This window comes from Callorhinchus milii, unplaced genomic scaffold (assembly GCF_018977255.1).
Source record: "Callorhinchus milii isolate IMCB2004 unplaced genomic scaffold, IMCB_Cmil_1.0 Scaffold1, whole genome shotgun sequence".
NCBI lineage: Eukaryota > Metazoa > Chordata > Chondrichthyes > Chimaeriformes > Callorhinchidae > Callorhinchus > Callorhinchus milii.
This window is the reverse complement of record NW_024704742.1, coordinates 134,140,813-134,159,445: the sequence shown is the minus strand read 5'-3', so window position 1 is coordinate 134,159,445 and position 18,633 is coordinate 134,140,813. Positions and strand designations below refer to the sequence as shown.

General features: G+C 43.6%; 1 protein-coding gene across 1 annotated transcript; it reads left to right on the top strand.

The window, feature by feature from the left end:
• Positions 1 to 425: 425 nt before the first annotated feature.
• oacyl (O-acyltransferase like) lies at positions 426 to 16,846 on the top strand. The gene is made up of 16 exons (XM_007903125.2): positions 426 to 546; positions 1,849 to 1,988; positions 2,075 to 2,153; positions 2,668 to 2,791; positions 2,909 to 3,104; positions 5,662 to 5,752; positions 6,206 to 6,385; positions 7,574 to 7,676; positions 8,924 to 9,025; positions 11,458 to 11,623; positions 12,372 to 12,451; positions 12,950 to 13,063; positions 13,489 to 13,618; positions 14,328 to 14,514; positions 15,989 to 16,131; positions 16,733 to 16,846. Exons 1-16 carry the CDS (start codon positions 426 to 428, stop codon positions 16,838 to 16,840), a joined length of 2,064 nt encoding a protein of 687 aa, XP_007901316.2. The 3' UTR covers positions 16,841 to 16,846.
• Positions 16,847 to 18,633: the final 1,787 nt, after the last annotated feature.

Genomic DNA, 18,633 nt, shown 5'->3' with positions numbered 1-18,633 from the left:
TGCTATATATATGTGTGTGTAAAGGGGGAGAGAATTTCAGAATCCTCTCACTTGTCTTCAAATCCCCTCATGCCCTGGTATCTTCCTTCCTCTCCGACCTGCTTACTCCCCAACCCACTAACCGTTATCTCTGTTCGACTGGCTCCAGCCTCCTGTTTGTCCCTCGTGCCCTCCGTTCCACCATCAGCTACTACGCGCCGAAACTCTGGAACACTCTCCCCAATCCCACCGCCTTGCCTCCTCCTCCCTGAAGACTTTCCTCTTTGCCCGTGCTTACGGTCACCTGCTCCCTCCCTCCGGCTTAGGGTCGTGCTCCACCACTGTCAAGCGCTCTGGGACACTATTCTGTGTGAAGGACCTATACAAAAGCAAATTATTGTTGTTGAGAGTAGCTTGATTTAACCCATGGATAAGATGCTGTTAATATGGATGCTGTTAGCGTTGGATATGCCTCAATCAAGAACTTTGGAGAGAAAGTGTTTGGAAGATACAAAAAGTTTCTTCAAGACCTTCACTTGGAGAATCCCAGAAAGTACGCCGTGTTAAGTGAGTACTGTGGTTGCATCCTTGAAGTCTGTGATTTATTTCAAAATAAAACAAAAAAGGTGAAATTTAAACCCTGGAATAACACAAGGAGATGAAGTGAGGACCAAGAGGACACTAAAAACAGAAAATGTCTAGTTAATTAATCTGTTAAGATATACCACAAATTAAACCCTGTTAAAGAAATCGGAATAATCAGCGGAAAAAACATTAAATGGAATTATATTATTATTATATTTGTACACCACAAATATAGGCCACTTGGCCCAACCAGTCCATGCTGGAGTTTATGCTCTACATGAACCTTCACCCATTCGTTACTCCCTCCCATCCCCTTCTGTTCCCCTCTCCCCACTATGAAGGTCCAGCTTCCTCTTGAATGTCCCTACATTATCTGATTCCAGTACCGCTTGAGAAAGGGAGTTCCACAATCTCACTAAGCGCAAGCGAGAGGACCTGGGTTTGATTCCCAGGCATGCCGAAACCTTAGGCAAGGGTGAAGCAGTTCCTCCTAAATTCTCTTTTTGATCCCCTAGTCACTATCTTATATTTGTGTCCCCTGGTTACAGACTCCCCAACCAGTAGAAACAGACTTTTTAAATGTTAACCTTATCAAACGCTTTTATAATATAAAACAATTTTATCAGGTCCTTGCTTAAATGTCTCTTCTCTAGCGAAAAAAAGGCCTAACCTATCCAATCTATTTCGATAACAGTAACCTTTCAAAATAAGTGTTTTTAATCTTTGTTTCATGTGTGTCAGGCTCATTGGCTACTAACCAAACAAAGGTGTTTAAACTGATTATCCCTTCTCAATTAATTAGTTTATCGGGGGGGAGGGAGCAGAGGGAATTAACATGCTTCACAACACTTGGTAAAGATTTGACTTGTGTGGTTTCCTGAAGCTCAGGGGATACACGCTTCCCTCACAAGCCAGAGGACCCGGGTTTGATTCCCGGAACACAACCTAATACAGGTTTCCTTACTCCACACACCTCTGTTTACCGAGCAGTAAGTAAGAACCTGATTGTTAGTCGATTGGCGGATTGCTTCCGGGGGTAATAATCTCTTCAAAAAACAATAATAGTGAATAATGTGGTCACTCAATCCACGACTGTTTGTGGGACACCGCTGTGCACAATTGGCTGCTGCGTTTTACCCAAAAAATATACAGTCAATCCATTTTACAGGAAATTTTGTGAAATGCTTCGCGACGTCTCAACGACGTGATAAGGCTTTACATCAAACGCAAGGATTATTATTATTATGAACTATTACTATTAAATCTCCATGTTGTGAAATGCAGTGTACGATTCGATTGGCAGACAAGGCAGCAACATTCTGCATGGGAACATCGATCAATTGGGGTCTTACAGTGAGTGTATCTCGGCTCGAGCCCCGGCTGGCTCCTTCAACGGGCAATACTGCAAACTGAAGGTTCAGCAGGTAACTCGCCTGTGATTCATCCAACGGACAATGTTTCCTCTGTTCTGCAATGAATGAATGCACTTAGATTTCTTTGTTTTGAACAGGGAGGCATTGACTTTCATGTTGCCATTTGTATGCCCAGTTCATGTAAGAATGAGGATGTCATCAAGGCTGAAGAGCTGGGTAAGCCAGGTGCTTATTCTGATGCAACGCGGTGTTAGAGTTATGTAATAATAATAAAAAATAATAACCATAATTGAATAATTATTCGGTCACCCTCCTACCCCTGCCCTCCATCCCTCCTAATCCCAACCCCCAGCTCGCGTCCAAATCCTTGACTGTCCAGCGCCTTGGGATATCTTCCTGATGTGAAAGGTGCTATATAAATGCTAGACGTCTCTATACCCCGAATATAGAGCCACTATACCCGAAACTCTGGAACTCTTTGCCTTAATGCCTCTACCCTGCTCCTTCCTTGCCTGTCTTCAGATCACACCTTCCTCTTCGACCATGCCTATTGTCACCTCCCCTTTCTCCCTAGCTCGGATCAGGCTCCGCCAGTGGTAAGCGCTCCAAGACGCTACACCGGGTGAAGGGATCCTTATAAATGCAAGTTATTGTTATGGTTAAGAAAGTTGACGCACATCCCAGAGAATATGGCGGTATGGATTTTCCTAAAACAAATATCCTTTGACAGGTATTTTGAAGTACAAGAACAGGTCGTTCCTGTCATTTTCACCAATGCCCTTGTTTCGTGTGACTAACGCCACATATGGAGTGAAAAGTGTACACTGCCACAGCATCAGTCCACGCATCGACATGTTTGTGGGTGTTTGTATGTATGTATCACCATTCTGCACCGTTAAGGTTATCTGAATGTTATTCTCTTCTCCTGTGCTCCATCTAGAAAAGGGTTCATTGTCCATTTCTTTAAACAGATCTGTTGTGGTTCTGTTCATTGCAATGACCATTGCTGGCTCAGTTTACATTGAAATGAAGGGATGGAAGATTAGATGGACAGATAGCACGCACAGAGAGGGTTTAAACTCAGGTCACCGGGCCGATGGGGCTGTGGTGTTTGTTGGAATGGTCGGACAGCAGCCCCAGGAATACTTCACACAATCCAAGCACGAAGTGAGTGTTACATTAGAGACCAACACTGCAGAGAGGAGAGAAAAGAAGTGCGTAGCAAGTAAGTTCTTCCTTCACTATTAATGCTGACATGTTAGATGCTTAATAATCATAATCATTATCGTTGCATTTGTTATGATGCATCATGTCATTGAGATGTCTCAAAGCGCTTCACAGAATATACTGTAAATTGGATTGACTGTATAATTTGTGAGCGAAATGTTGCAGTCAGTTATTCACAGTAATGTCCCACAAACTGCCATGGAGTGAGTAACCAATTGTATTTGGGGGATTATTGATCAGGACACTGGGAGAAAGAACTCCCTTCTCTTTTTGAATGGTGCAATGGGATCTTTAACATCCACCTGAACAGGCAGACGGGAGTTGGTTTAATGTCTCATCCGAAGGACAGTACCTCCTACAATGCAACACAATGCATATTGTGGTGAGTGCTACTAAATGAGCCAGGCTGTCGCATTACTTTATCTATAATTATTTGGTTGTTCCTTACCTTATATAGCTCACTCCTGCAGCACTGGGATTCAGCCATTGAACCACACAAATATATAGCGCTGAAGAAAGTCATTCAACCCATCGCGTCTCTGCTGTCTCTTTTAAAGAGCAAATCCTATTTACCTACCTTTTCCCCTTTACCTCCGTAGTTTTCTCCTCATTGCTCTCCTCCGCCCTCCCAAAAAAGACACGCACACATACACTATACAATACACAGCACTTTACACCTTAAGCAGGAAATCTGGGGTCTGAACTCACCCATTTTGGCAATGTAAGCAACAACAGCAGCAATAAATTATATTTGCACCTGAGTTGGGGGTTGGCATCGGGAGGGGTGGAGGGCAAGGAGATAGGAGGGTAATCGTAGGTAAGGTCGAAGAGGAAGGTCTTGAGACGGGCCTTGAAGGAGGCAGGGGAGGGGATGAGGCAAAAGGACTTTAGGATGGAATTCCAGAGCGTGGGGGCAGAGAGGCTAAAGGCCTGACCACCGATGGTCAGATGGGCATGACGGGGGATGTGGAGCAGGCAGGAGTCTGCCAAATGGAGGGAGCGGACAGGCCAGTAAGGGGTTAGCCGGTCACAGGAGCAAAGCCATGGAGGGCTTTGAAAGCAATCTCTTTGCATTCTTTCTGGTTTCCTCACTGCTGCCTCACATTGTTTGGACACAGTGAGCAATGAGTCAACTAACACCTCTTGGCCAGGCTTTAATGAAATCTTTATTCCCTTTGCTTTTGATGAAGTTTTTGTCAGCGTACATTTATAAAATGGTGTTAGGGTCACCCAAGGTGATGATTCTGTGACTCCAAACAGCACAGTTCTCAATGTGGTTCCAACTCAGGGAAATGCTGGCAATCAAACCTCGGAAATATATGTCTCAGCGCAATCAATAAATAACTAAGAATACACCGATGTGGGCAAAAAATAGCACTCGAAGATTTAATTAGGCTCTGACTAAGCCTCCCTAAATAGCTGAACCCATTATCACCGTGTGGCTTGACGTGGGTTGGGGGCACTGGAAGCATCGCAGGACCTGTCACATCCTCACAAACAAATGGCTGAGAGACTACGGAGGGAGGTAGGGGGTGAAATAAGCACACAAGCACACAGTTTCCTCGTTGCAATATTATTAGATTAACCAGGGCTCCACAACCCCGTGAGTCTATCAATGACCAATTTTTGGCTCATAAAAGACGTGTTATTTTTAATCAGAATGTCTGGAGTCTGGCGCCCAGTGCATTGCAAAACGCAGGAGGTTTAGAATCAATTCCTACCACTGTTGGTCAGTGGTTAACAAGAAAAAGACAATAAAACAACTTGGAACTTGAACAGTCGAAACTGACTCTCCAATGCAGTGTTGGGGAGCACTGCACTGTGCTGACTATCCCCCCAAAATAGAATTGGTCACTCACTCCGTGGCTATTATTATTAGTAGTATTATATTATTATTTATGGGACATTGTTGTGTGCATATTGGCTGCCACGTTTGTCCATAAACCCAGTCACTGCACTTTACAGTAAATCCTGTGAAGCACTTTGAGTTCCCCTCAACGTGAAAGGTGCTACATCGAATGCAAGGATTATTATTATGATTATATCTTGCATTTACATAGCATCCATCACATAATAATAATAATAACCACTGAGCTACAGGACTCCACAGGGGTAATGTCTCAGAATGCTTCACAGGAAATGGGATAACAAGAAAGGGAGAAGACAGAAGGGGAAGGAAAGGTTTAAGTTAATGCAATATTTGTAAGGAATTTTGGTGATAAATTTCCAGCTTTTTCCTAAAAAAAACATACTCCCTTTTCCATTGCCATACAAAACAATAAATAAGACCATTTCAAGACGGTATTGAACATCAGCCTTAATGATACCTTAACATGCAAACCAGGTAAGCAAGATCCCCTTACAGTTGAACTGACTCCAAGGTGACATGTTTGGCAATAGAAAAATTCAGAATTGAGCCCACCCTCTTTGGTGGTCTCGGTAATCCGGTTCCTGAGCCAAGCGGATCTGCAGTATTCCAGAGCACCGCTGATGGCAGCACAACCAACCTGACGGACAGCAGAAGAAGAAGAAGAAGAAGAAGAAGAAGAAGAAGAAGCAGAAGAAGCAGAAGAAGCAGAAGAAGAAGGGCAGACCAGTCATTTGGGGCAGGGAATCATCCCACTCAACTCCTGGTAACCCTGCAAGCCAAAGCCCTAATGGGCAGGGAAGTCCTGGCTGGATAAGCAGCAAGAAAGGTTGCCAGACAGTGCTCTCAATGGGAAGCTATGCAGTTTTTAGCTGTTTAGGCTTTAGCAGTTACCTCAACGGACATTCTGTGGTGTGACTCCCCTGAAGCCTTGGCTCTTGCCAACCTGCAGCGAATACTCTCTAGAATTAGATAGGTGGGGTGGGGCCCTCCAGGGTGAGGAGTGAGGTGTGCAAAAAAACATACAATTTAAAACCACTTTTAAAGTGAATATTTTATGGTTGGGGGAGGGGGGAAAGGACAAAAAATTAGAACAATGAAATACCGTTTATAGCTGCTGTAAATTTCTGACCTTAAGGATGCTCTCTTTAATTTGTTCTCTCATGTTGTTTAGCTGCTGCAGAGGTTTTCGACTGGATGTTAACATGCTTTGCCATACAAAAGAGTGTCCCTTCTGTGCTGTCCACTGAGACATCCACGGGCAGCTACTCTGTGATAAATGGGATTCGAGTCCTGAGTCTCCTCTGGATAATCTCAGGACACATGTGCCAGTTTATTTTATTCAATAACTTAGGTACGGTAGGTGACGTTAGCCTGCATTACTTGTCCTCGTGTAATTATTATAATGATGATGATCCTTGCATTTGATATAGCTCCTCATCGCGTCGTTAAGACGTCACAAAGTGCTTCATAGAATATACTGTAAAGTGAATTCATTGCGTATTTTGTGGGCAAAATGTGGCAGCCAATTGCACACAGCAATGTCCACAAACAGTTGCGGATTGAGTGACCACATTTCTTTTGAGAGGTTACTATCCCCGGAAAGTGTTACGCCAATCGATTAACAACCGGGTTCCTACTTACAGCTACGTAAACAGTGGCGGGTGGAGTAAGGAAACTTGCCTAAAGTTTCACCCCGCCTGGGAATCGATTGCTAGGCGAATGCTTTAACCACTACACTGCGGGAAACTCCAGGAACACTCAGCACTATTGGGAAAGAGAAAGGAGGATGTTCGGATCAACAATCCTCTAGAGCTAACCGATCATTCACTCTGCAGCTGTGATTTGGCACTTTCCTGCATGCAAATTGACTGCCACGTTTGTTCTATAGGGATCATTTCACTTAACAACAGAATGGTAACTCCCTCTCTTTCTGCTTTTTAAGTCCAGTGTCAAATCCCACCTCTTCAAACATGCCAATGGCTACCTCTCCCTCTCCTTTGCTCAGGATCCAATCTAAAGCACTTCCTACGTGAAGGGCGCTATATCAATCTAAGTTGTTGTTGACAGCAACTAGGAACATAGGAACAGGAGTAGGCTGTTCAGCCCCTCGAGCTTCCGCCATTCTATAAGATCATGGCTGATCTGTACCTCAACTCCAATTACCCGCCTTTGCCCCATATCCCCTGATATCTTCATCTACCTCAGTCTTGAAAATGTGCAGCATCCCCAGCCTTTTGGTGGAGAGAGTTATAGATTTCCACTACCCTTTGCGTGAAAAATTGCTTCCTGATATTTGAATTACCTTTGAGATGTTTGGCATTATAGGCATGTAAATCTATATATCATTTATACTTACTCTTTATAATGTTCTCCCCACTCCCCGATGGATTTTGTTCTCATTAAGGTGAGGGTTATTTCCTCACCTGAGTTTACAACAATAATATCATACAAGTTTACTTATAGACCAGAATATCCATATTGCTGGTTCAATTGTGTATTAAGAATAAACTCTTAAAATAGTTCTTTCCTTTTTTTCCAGATAATCCTTTAGAGTGGTTGAGGACGATCCCAAACAATGTGTTTTACATTGTTTCCCTGGGTGGACCTTTCTATTTAGCAGTCGATACCTTCTTTCTAATTAGGTAAGTTAGAGGACACATAACGTGCACATAACATGGTACAGTTGCTGAACAGAGAAGAGCTTGGATTATTTGCTTTATTATTATTATTAATAATAAATTAATAATAATCATTAATATTATTAATAATAATATTAATAAGAAAAATCATCATCATCCTTGTATTTGGTGTGATGCCTTTCACATCAGGAGGATGTGTCGTAGTACTTGGCAGGATTCACTGTAAAGTGTAGTGACTGCATTTTTGTGGGTGAATGCAGCACAGCAATTTTGCACACAGCAATGTCCCATTAACAGCCATGAAGTGAACGACCAATTTCATCTGGGGATTTTTGGCCAGGATACCATGGGATCTTTAACTTCCACCTGAACAGACAGACGAGACATCTTTAACATCTTACCCGAAAGATGGCACCTCCGACAATGCAGTGCTCCCCTAGTAATAGACTGTGTGGATTCAAAGTCCTGATCTAGGGTTTGAACCAATATTTTCTCAGAGGCTAGTATCCTGTGTGACTGCAAAGCATGTTCTCACTCCCTCATCATCTTCCTCGACCTTTCACATCACCCGATAACCTGTGAAACACAACTGGTAAGAGTTCACTAGTGTGGTTAGTATGTTTTGGCTCAGATGGGTGTCTGTCCTGCAGGAACCCATCACTGTGCTTTAGGGTATCTAAACTAGACTGAGATCTCCATGTATCTCACCTATTTGTGGAAATTCCTGTGTATTGGAATAGAATGCACACTCTTCCTCCCCGGAGGGATGGGTCCTGCTTACCTGATTCCGGAGAGTATTTGGCACAGGTTGGCAAGTACTCAGTCTTGGGAACTTAAGAGTGCGTGTCGTGGTGCTGCTGGAGTCTAACCAGCTAAAACCGTATAGCTTGCCACTGTGAGCACTGTCTGGCAAGCTTCCCCACTGCTTGTCCAGGTTGGACCACCATTAGTGCTTTGGCTTGCAGGGTTAACAGGAGCTACAAATACACAGTCACTACACTTTACAGTAAAAGTCTGTGAAGCACTTTAAGATATTTCGACATGTTAAAGTGCTGTATTATCAATATTATGGTCCTCCTCATTTTAATGCTATGAATACTTGCTAACGTTTAAACAACAGTTTTGTAAAAAACAACTTTATTTACGAAATAATATTTCCAAAGTTGCAGATTACACTACAATCACGATCGATGAATGGCCTTCTTCTGTGCTGTAAATTTCTATGGTTTGCTTGACTCTATCTTTTCCAGTGGTTTGTTAAGCGCAAGAACGCTTTTAAACATGAGCGATCGATCCAGGGAAGGACTAAGCTTCAGAATTCTAAGGGATTATGTGATTAAAAGGCTACAGAGGTAAGTAGCTGTTTAGTAAATTTAATTTGTTTAAGCAGTTAATACTAATGCTTGCATTTGACATTGCGCCTCATCACGTCATCGAGGCATATCAAAACACGTCACAGGATTCACTGTTAAATAATAATAATAATCCTTGCATTTGATAGTGCCTTATCACATCATTGAGACGTCTTAACGTGCTTCACAGAATACATTGCACAGCGTCTGCCAAGAATAAAGAAACGGTATTTTGTGGGCAAAATGTGGCAGCCAATTAATTGCGCACAGCAGCATCCCACAAACAGTTGTGGATTGAGTGACCATGTTTTTTTAAAAATGTGACTGTTTGTGGGAACTTTGGTGTGCATTTCAATGTTTCATAAATAAGTATAGCTCGCCGTCATTGTGGCTCAGTTGGTAGCACTCTCAATTCTGTGTCAGAAGGTGATGGGTTCACTCCCCACACATCAAGACTTGAGATTCCTTGTCTAGGCTGGCTCTCCGGTGAGGAGCTGAGGGTGTGTTGTCGGAGACGCTGTCCTTCTGATGAGTTGTAAAACAAAGGCCCTGTCTGCCTACTGAGGTGGACCTCAAATATCCCGTGGCACAACCCAAAAGAGATGGGAGTTTCTCCCGGTGTGCTGGCCAACAATCCCACAGGTAAAATTGATCATTCACTTTGTGGCTGTTTGTGGGATAATACTGGGTGAAAATTGTCGGCCACATTCGCCCACAAAACACACAGTCACTGAAGCCCCTTGAGAGCCCCCCCCCCCCCCCTCCACACCCCCTCCCCCCACCTGCAAGGAGTACTGTAAATGAGTCAGGTCAATGCAATGTAAAATTAATGCTGTTAATGAAAATAATTATCGCAAGGATAGGTCACAAAAAGAGCTTCTGACAACAGTAGGCGGACCTGTCATCTTAGATCAAGATACCTGTTGGTGCTGATCTGCTTGTGGCGTCTTACTAAAGATCTTCTAATCAGAGTGACCCACGGTGTCAGGTCTGGGGTGTCAACCTTTGGCTAACCAATGTATGCAGCACACTTGATTGGTGACTGTGATGGAGCTTCTTTCTTCTCTCCATCCTGGCTCAATCAGTAACACACTCGCCTCCGAGTCAGAAGGTTGGTGGTTCAAGCCCCACATCAGTACTTTGGAACTCACATCGACTAAGCTCACACTTTAATACAGTGCAGGGGTGGGGGATGCACTGCTTCACAACAATAATAATAATACTTGCATTTTATATGCCCCTTCTCAGGTTGTTGAGACGTCTCAAAGTGCTTCACAGAATATATTGTAAAGTGGATTGACTGTGCATTTTGTGGGTGAAATGTGGCAGCCAATTGCATACAGCATTGACCCACAAACAGTTGTGGTTTGACTGACGGATTTTTTTTAGGAGGGAGGGATTATTACTCCCAGGAAACAATCTGCCAATCGACGAACAACTGGGTCCCTACCTACTGATAGGTAAACAGAGGCGTGTGGAGTAAGAGGTTTCGCCCTGCCTGGGAATCGACCTGGGTCCTCTCGCTTGTGAGGCGAGCGAACTTAACCCTACGCTACAGAATTCCACAAGTTAATATTTAGGTGGACATTAATGATCCTGTAGCAAAAGGGATTTTTTTCCGATGGCCTGGCCAGCAGTCATCAAATAAAATTGATCATTCACTTCACAGTTGTTTATGGGGCATTGCTTTGCGCAAATTGGCTGCTGTGTTTCCCCATAGTCACAACATTTTACGGTATATCCTGTGAAGCACTTTGAGACATTTTTCCTGATGTAACAGAGCAGTGTGTCATATGCAAGTTATTATTATCTTCTTCTATACTAATGAAACGACAATGTCTGGCTGCGCTTCAAGAAGGATCTTAATAACTGATTGACGCAGAGACATGATTTATATCTCATCGTAAAAGTCTTGCAACTAGGAGTGACATGGGCATATTTGTTTTTGGGTATCTCCTATCATTCATGAGTTATTTCAGTTTTGCATTTTTTGCTGCAGTTACACCTGATTGCCGCTGAGTCAAAGTGGTGCTGTAGCATTGTGTGTCACAGAGCATCTATGTATGTACGCACGCACTCAGTTACACCTGGTGCCCACGCCGGTCGACCATGGCGCTGTGGGATCCTGGGTCACAGAGCACGCACGTAGCCAAAATGCGGCGGAACAAAATAAAAAACACAGACGAAGCTAAGCCGGGGCAACAGCAACAAAATTACATTTTTAAAGCGCTGAGTCTTCCCACTGAGTCCTCCGAAAAGGAGTCCTCCCACACTAGTCCTCCCAGATGAGTATAGATAAAGATGAAATGTGCGTCTGTGCGTCTGTCAATCTACATTCCATATTGGATGCTTTCATTGCAAGCGTAGCTGCAATGGGTACAGCTGCTTACTAATAATAAGCATATGTTTTCTTTCCACTCTTTTACTTCCAGAATTCTGCCACTCTACCTGTACACAATGTGCTTATTGATTGGACTCTACTCTCTTATTCCCTGGAGGTCCGTGGGAGAAAATTCAAAGTCTCACCTGGAGAAGTGCAAGCAGTCCTGGTGGACCAACCTCTTATTCCTGAACAACTTCATCTCTGTTGACCAGCATGTAGGTCCCTTCTTTATAGGAAAGTCAGTGTATTTAGCATTTCCCTTGTAATAATACTTACAATTGGAATACAACAACTTGCATTTCTCAGCTTGGAGCACTGGCACCACTCTCGCCACTCTAGAGTTAGAAGGTTGTTAAATAATAATAATAATCCTTGCATTTGATATCGTGCTTTTCACACTTTTCATGCCTTCTAGATGTCTCAAAGCACTTCACAGAATATACTGTAAAGTGAATTGACTGTATATTTGTGGGCGAAATGTGGCAGCCAATTGCACACAGCAGTGTCCCACAAAGAGTTGTGGATTGAAGTGACCAATTTATTAATTTTTTTTCTTGAGGAAGTATTATCAGGCATGTGGAGCGAGGAAACTTACCCAGGGTTTCGTCCTACTGGGAATCAAACCCAGGTCTCTTGCTTGCAAGGTGAGTGCTCTAACCACTGAGCTACAGGACTCCACATTGGAATCACAGCTGACACTCCAATGCAGTGCTGGGTGTGTTGCATTGTTGGAGGTGCCGTCCTTTGGATGAGACATTAAACCGAGGTCCCATCTGCCTGTGCAGGTTGACATTGAAGAGCTCATGACACTATTCGTAAAGAGAAGGGAGTTTCTCCCGGTGTCCTGGTCAACAGTCCACCAAATAAAATTGGTCACTCGCTTCATGACTGTTTGTGGGACATGCTGCTTCATATTAATGTTTAATAGCTATATCTCACTCAATGACTAATCTGTGCTTACAGTGCATGGGCTGGACGTGGTACCTTGCAAATGATTTCCAGTTTTACATTACAACACCTGTATTCATCTTCCTGCTGTACAAGTGAGTGTGATTATTTACTGTTGCATTACAAGGAGTCATTACAATACAAATACAATACAAAATTACTCCCGCTTTTCACGTCGGGAGGATGTCCCAACGTGCTGAACAGTCAGGGATTAGGGATTTGTTGTGTGGGACTGTTGTGTGCTTGTTGCATTTTGGCTCAATTTTTCTTCATTGGTGTTTTTTTAACAGAAAGCCTTCTAAATTAAGATTCAATTTAAGAATTTTCCACAAATCTGCGCTTAGGCAAAACGGACTCACAGTCTAAGACGAGTTGGATTTGGAGGCTCAGAACCCTGGACATATGATCCCTCTTATCTACTATATTAACTGGAAACATATTGCTAACAGTCAATGTCAGAGTCACAATGACTTAGATTTACCAGTGATTTACCCTGTGCGTAAAGAAAAACATATCTGCTCTGAAATTGCCCATTACAACTCTAAATCTGCGTCCTCTTGCTCTAATGTTTTCTTGCATGTATCTGTGTCCAGGAGAAGACAGCTGATGGTCACACTGGCTGGGCTTGTCTTGTTGAGCTGTTTTATGGTCACTGCATTGATCTCGTGGTTCTTTAAGTTGCCAATAGGACTTCACTCAGACAGCAGGTAGGCACCTGATTTTACCACTACAGCTTCACCTCTGGACATTGTACAGCCTATTTTTGACTCGGAATGAATGGGGAAACTTACCCATAGAGATTAAACTTGTGACGTGTTAACAGGTCTCCTTGTGACAATTATCACAAATGTTATAGTCATATTAATAATCTGTGCTTTTCATACATACCTTTCACGTCAGGAGGCGGCTTAAAGCGCTTCATAGTATTTACTGTAAAGCATAGTGACAGAGTATTTTTTGGCGAACATGGCAGATAATTTCTGCACAACAATGTCCCACAAACAGCCTGGAAGTGATTGACCAAATTTAATTGGTGAGCCAGGCTGACTCACGAGACAAACACATAACACATGATGGCCTTTATATGAATGCAAGTTGTTGTTGTTAAATAATGGATACCTTTTATTTGCAGGCTGATATCACACAGGGTCTACAACGTGCAGTACTATCTGAAGCCTTACTGTCGCTACGGCCCATTTTTGATTGGAATCCTGTTGGGCATTTTAATGCATCGCAGAGAGACACCATTGTTGACAACGAAGGTATTCAACTCGTAGCAAGAGCGTGTTTGAGTTGTTACAGCTTTTGGAGAGAGATCTTCAATACACCCCTGTGGCCGAGGTTCCAAACAACAACAGATTATATTTTTATAGCGCCTTTCAGGTCGGAGGACATCCCAAGGCGCTGGACAGGCAGGGATTTGGAAGTCAGCAGGGAGTTGGGATCAGGAGGGATGGAGGGCAGGGCAGGTAAGTGGTGGAAGGGTGACCAAAGGCATATTTGAAGAGGAGGGTGCGAGACAGGCTTTGAAGGAGGCAAGGGAGGGAGCGAGGTAAAGGGATTGTGGGATGGAGTTTCAAACGATGGTGACAGGGAAGCTGAAGGCCCAACCACTGATGGAGGAGTGGGACAGGTAGGGGACATGGAGCAATCAGGGAGCCTGCTGAGTGGAGGGAGAGGACAGGCATGTATGGGGTTAGCAGGTTACAGAGGTAACAAGGAACAAGGTCAGGAAGGGCTTTGAAAGTGAGGACAAGGATTTTGAACTCTATCCTCTGAGGGATGGGGAGTCAGTGGAAGCGGGCAAGGATGGGAGTGATAGATTCACGGAGCTTGGTGACTATGTGAGTTCAAGTCCCAATGTGGGATTTGAACCCACAACTTTCTGATTCAGAGAAGAGAGGGCTACCACTGTGCCAGGCTGACACACAAATTCTCTTAATATCAGCTGAGCATAGCTTTCTTTTCCAGGTTCCTGTCCTTGTGGGATGGCTCTGTGCTCTGCTAATCATGGCGGTGGTGATAGCTCTGGGCTACACCCTGGATGACTCCATTGCTTCCTACTCAGTGGTCTCTGTGTTGTATCAGGCTTTGCACAGGTCGGTGTGGGCGGCCTCTGTGGGCTGGATAATCCTGGCGTGCGAAGAAGGATATGGAGGTATTGTGTTCTTAGAGTCGCAAAACACATTTGGACTTTGATTCAACAACAACAAATTACATTTGTATAGCGCCTTTCACTTTGGGAGAACGTCCCAAGGCTCTGGAAAGTCAAGTCATTGGGACCCGAACTGGGGGTTGGGATCAGTTGGGGTGGAGGGCAGGGAGGGTAGAGGTAGGAATGTAACTGAAGGCACTGTTGATGAGGAGGGTCTTGAGACAGGTCTTGAAGGAGGCAATGGAGGGGGTGAGGCAAACAGACTGTGGGATGGAATTCCAAAGAGTATTTTAACAACAACAGCTTGTATTTATACAGTGCCCTTCACACAGAGTAGAGTCTTGGAGCACTGCACAGTGGTGGGGTAGACACTGACCGAGGTGGAAAGGAAATGGGTAGGTGACCGTAGGCTCGGACAAAGTAGGATTTCAAGACAGAAAGATTTGAGACAGGGAGCTCACTAGTGTAACTTAAAAATAATAATCCTTCCATTTTATACAGCTGTTTGTTTTTATACAAACTGTTCTGGTTTTTATGACCAGAAGATGTCTCAAAGTGCTTCAAATGATTTAATATAAAGCGCATTGACTGTATTGTTGGCCAGGACACTGAGAAAAAAGCAATTGGTTGCCACATTTCTTCCATAAAATACACAGTCAATCCACTTTACAGTGTAGCCTGTGAAGACGTGATAAGGCGCTACATGAAATGCAAGGATTGTTATTATAATATTATAAACTTGCTCCTCTTTGCGAATAGTGCCATGGAAAGTGAACTAATTTCATGAAGGGACGTGTGAACTCAACATGTTAGATAGAAATGGAGCGGGAGCCTGAGCTGGGTGGGAGATGGGGGTGTGATAGGGGGAGAATGTTACATGGGGGAAAACATACACACAATGCAGAAACAGAAGCTCTGTCATTTAGTGATGAAAATTTGGTGTGAGATTTGAGATGATTCATAACACGTCCTTGTGATAATTGCCTCAAACTTTACAGTATATCCTGTGAAGCGCTTTGAGACATTTCCCCCAAACCCCACGTGAAACCAGCGATCTGAGACATTACCCTATGCGAAGGGGGATAAATAAATGCAAGTCGTCATATCAAATGCAAGCAATTGTTAATATTTTTGTATATAAATCTTATTAATAATAATCCTTGGATTTGATATAGCACCTAATCACATAATTGAGACGTCTCAAAGCGCTTTATAGAATATACTGTAAAGTGAATTGACTGTATTATTAGACCGAATGACTGCTCCCCCAGCACTGCATTGGTGTCAGTTAGACGATGAGTTCAAAGTACCTATGTGGGGCTCGAACCCACAATCCTCTGATTGCTACCTACTGAGCCAGGCTAACACCTACCTTTACTGTGATAATTTGAATATTGTAGTTGAAAGCCAGGGTGAGTTGTTTAGGGTTTAACTTGTATTTATTCTCCCTCTCCCCACCCCTCTCCCCACCCCCCAGGGTTTGTTAGAAGCTTGCTGTCGTGCAGGGTGTGGGTCCCACTCGCCAACCTCAGCTACGCCTGCTATCTAGTGCACCCTGCTGTCATAGACATCTATAACGGACTGCAAGAGACTCTACTTCATTACACAGACATCAACATGGTGAGTGAGTCTCACGGCCTCAGCGAGCCCCTTGTTCAACTCTACTCACATTGAGAGGCTTTGTAAACCCTTGTGCGGCCCAGGAGCTCTACAGCATGTAAGACAATAACCCTTGAATTTGGTAGACATTTCATCACATCAAAACGTGGAGTCCTGTAGCATAGTGGTTAGCTTGCCTCGCAAGTGAGAGGATCTGGGTTCAATTCCTGGGTAGGGTAAAACTTAAGGCAAGTTTCCTTACTCCGCCTGCCTCTGTTTACCAATAAGTAGGAACCCGGTTATTAATTGATTGGCAGATCGCTAGCTAAGGGTAATAATCGCTCGCCCCCCCCCCACTCAAATAAATGTGGTCACTCAAACCACGACTGTTTGTTGGACAGTGTTGTGCCCAATTGTGGATAACCTCATACCCCCTGCGCTTCATTCTGTCTCCTCCTTGCACCACTTTTCCCACCTCCTATTTACCATCCACACCCCACCCCCCCACCCCCACCAGCCTCTCCTCCAGCCTCCCTCCCCCCCACCACCAATAAATTAGACGGCAAATTTTGTTTTTAGAAAATTTACAAATGATTTTAATTCTCTTTTTTCCTCCCTGCAGTTTTATCTCTTTATTGGCCACACGGTTTTGACACACGCTGCTGGGTTCGCACTGTGTGTTCTTGTCGAAATCCCAATTCAAGCATTAAGAAGACACATAAGAACATAAGAATTTGATTGAAGGAAGAAGACCAAGGTTCACCCAGTTGGCCTTCCGCCATCCTGGCAGACATTGCACATGTCATGTCCCAAACTATAAACTGTATCCCAAGAAATGATTTCCTAAAAGAAATCGATCCAATTTGCTCTTGAAAGAAATCAACACTTTCTTACTCCCACCATCTGCCTAGAGAGCCTGTTCCATAGATTTATTTTACTCGCTCACTGAAGGAGTGTTTCTGCAATTTGTTTTGAATTTACCCCCTTCAATCGCAGGCTGTGTCCTCTGGTTCTACTGTTCAGTACAAGATAAAGCAGCTTATCATGCTCTACATTATCCAATCGCTTTAAAGTCTTACAAAATGCCATCATATCGCTTCTCAACCTTCTCTTTTCCAGTGTGATGCCCAGTTTACCTAATCACTCCCCATAGTCCAGTTCCTTCATCACCTCAATTATTTTAGTTACCTGGTCTGTGCTCTCTCAATTGCTGCAATATCCTTTTTGCACTGCAGCGACCAGAATTGCACACAGTATTCCAATTACGTTGAAAGGGAATAATTTTTTTATTATTTAAAATATTACGCAGAATGAACTGTACTTTTCTGTTTTAATTGTATCAATTCAAAAAGTCATTAAATTTATATTTCATTACAATTAACTTCACGGCTCTTTGGGGGAACATTACTGAGCGCATGTTTGGCTGCCAAAGGAGGACATCTCAAGATGCTGAAAGGTGCTCTATCTAATCAAATTATTGAAATAATAAGGTTCAGACCATAACAGCTCACCTTCCCTCCCCCTCTTCTGTGACCAATGCATCAATTGGGTCCCAGACATACCTTTACTCTCTCTGGTCTGCCTATTTTGTTGCAATTCCTCCCTCTGTTTTGCATCATTAACACCTCTTTAACCCATCATCGTTTGTCCTTTACCCCATTTTTCCCTTGTCTTCCTTGCCCTGCCCCCACCCCCCCACCTGTTAGCCCTTAAAAGCCTCTCCCTCCCAACATGCCCCAGTTCTGAAGAAAGATCGTGGACCCAAAACTTCGACTCACTTTCCTTTCTCCTCTGGTGCTGCCTGACCTGCTGAGTGTTCCCAGCGACTTCCCAATTCTTATTATATGTTTTGTTCACCCGTAAGCATTATTCCACTTATTCAAAGTCATTGACAGCAAAGCAGAGATTATCATTTACATTCAATCCACGTCCCTATTTCTCTTTGTCTTGTCAGTCAGCTACACTGTGTCCTACACGCAGATCATTTTTAGCAATTGTTAGACTCTGTGGTTACACAAGAGGCCACACTGTTGGTGGCTCACTCTGTGACAAAGCAGGTGTCAAAAATCTTCAATCCCTCAGTATCAATAAATCACAAATCATAGAGCAGATAGAGGTTGGTAACATTGTGAAGGGTTTGATGAGGTGGATGAGAGGACGCTGTTTCCCCTTGTTCCATTGCTGCTGTTCTTCAAGTCTCCACTCAAGACTTCACTGCCCCCGCTCTCTACAACTCCATCCTGTTATCTCCTCGTCTCGCCCCTTCCCTTGCCTCCTTCAAGGTCCGACTCAAGACCATACTCTGAACACACTTTTGACCATCTTTCCCTCCACTCCCTCAATCCTAACCTCAGCTCAAGTACGTAACCCTGGACTGTGCAGCATTTCAGGATGTCATCCCGACCTGAAGGCCTATATAAACATTAATTTGTACTGTATTAATAATAATAATCCTTGCATTTGATATGGCGCTTTTCACGTCGGGAGGACGTCCCAAAGCGCTTCACAGAACACATTGTAAAG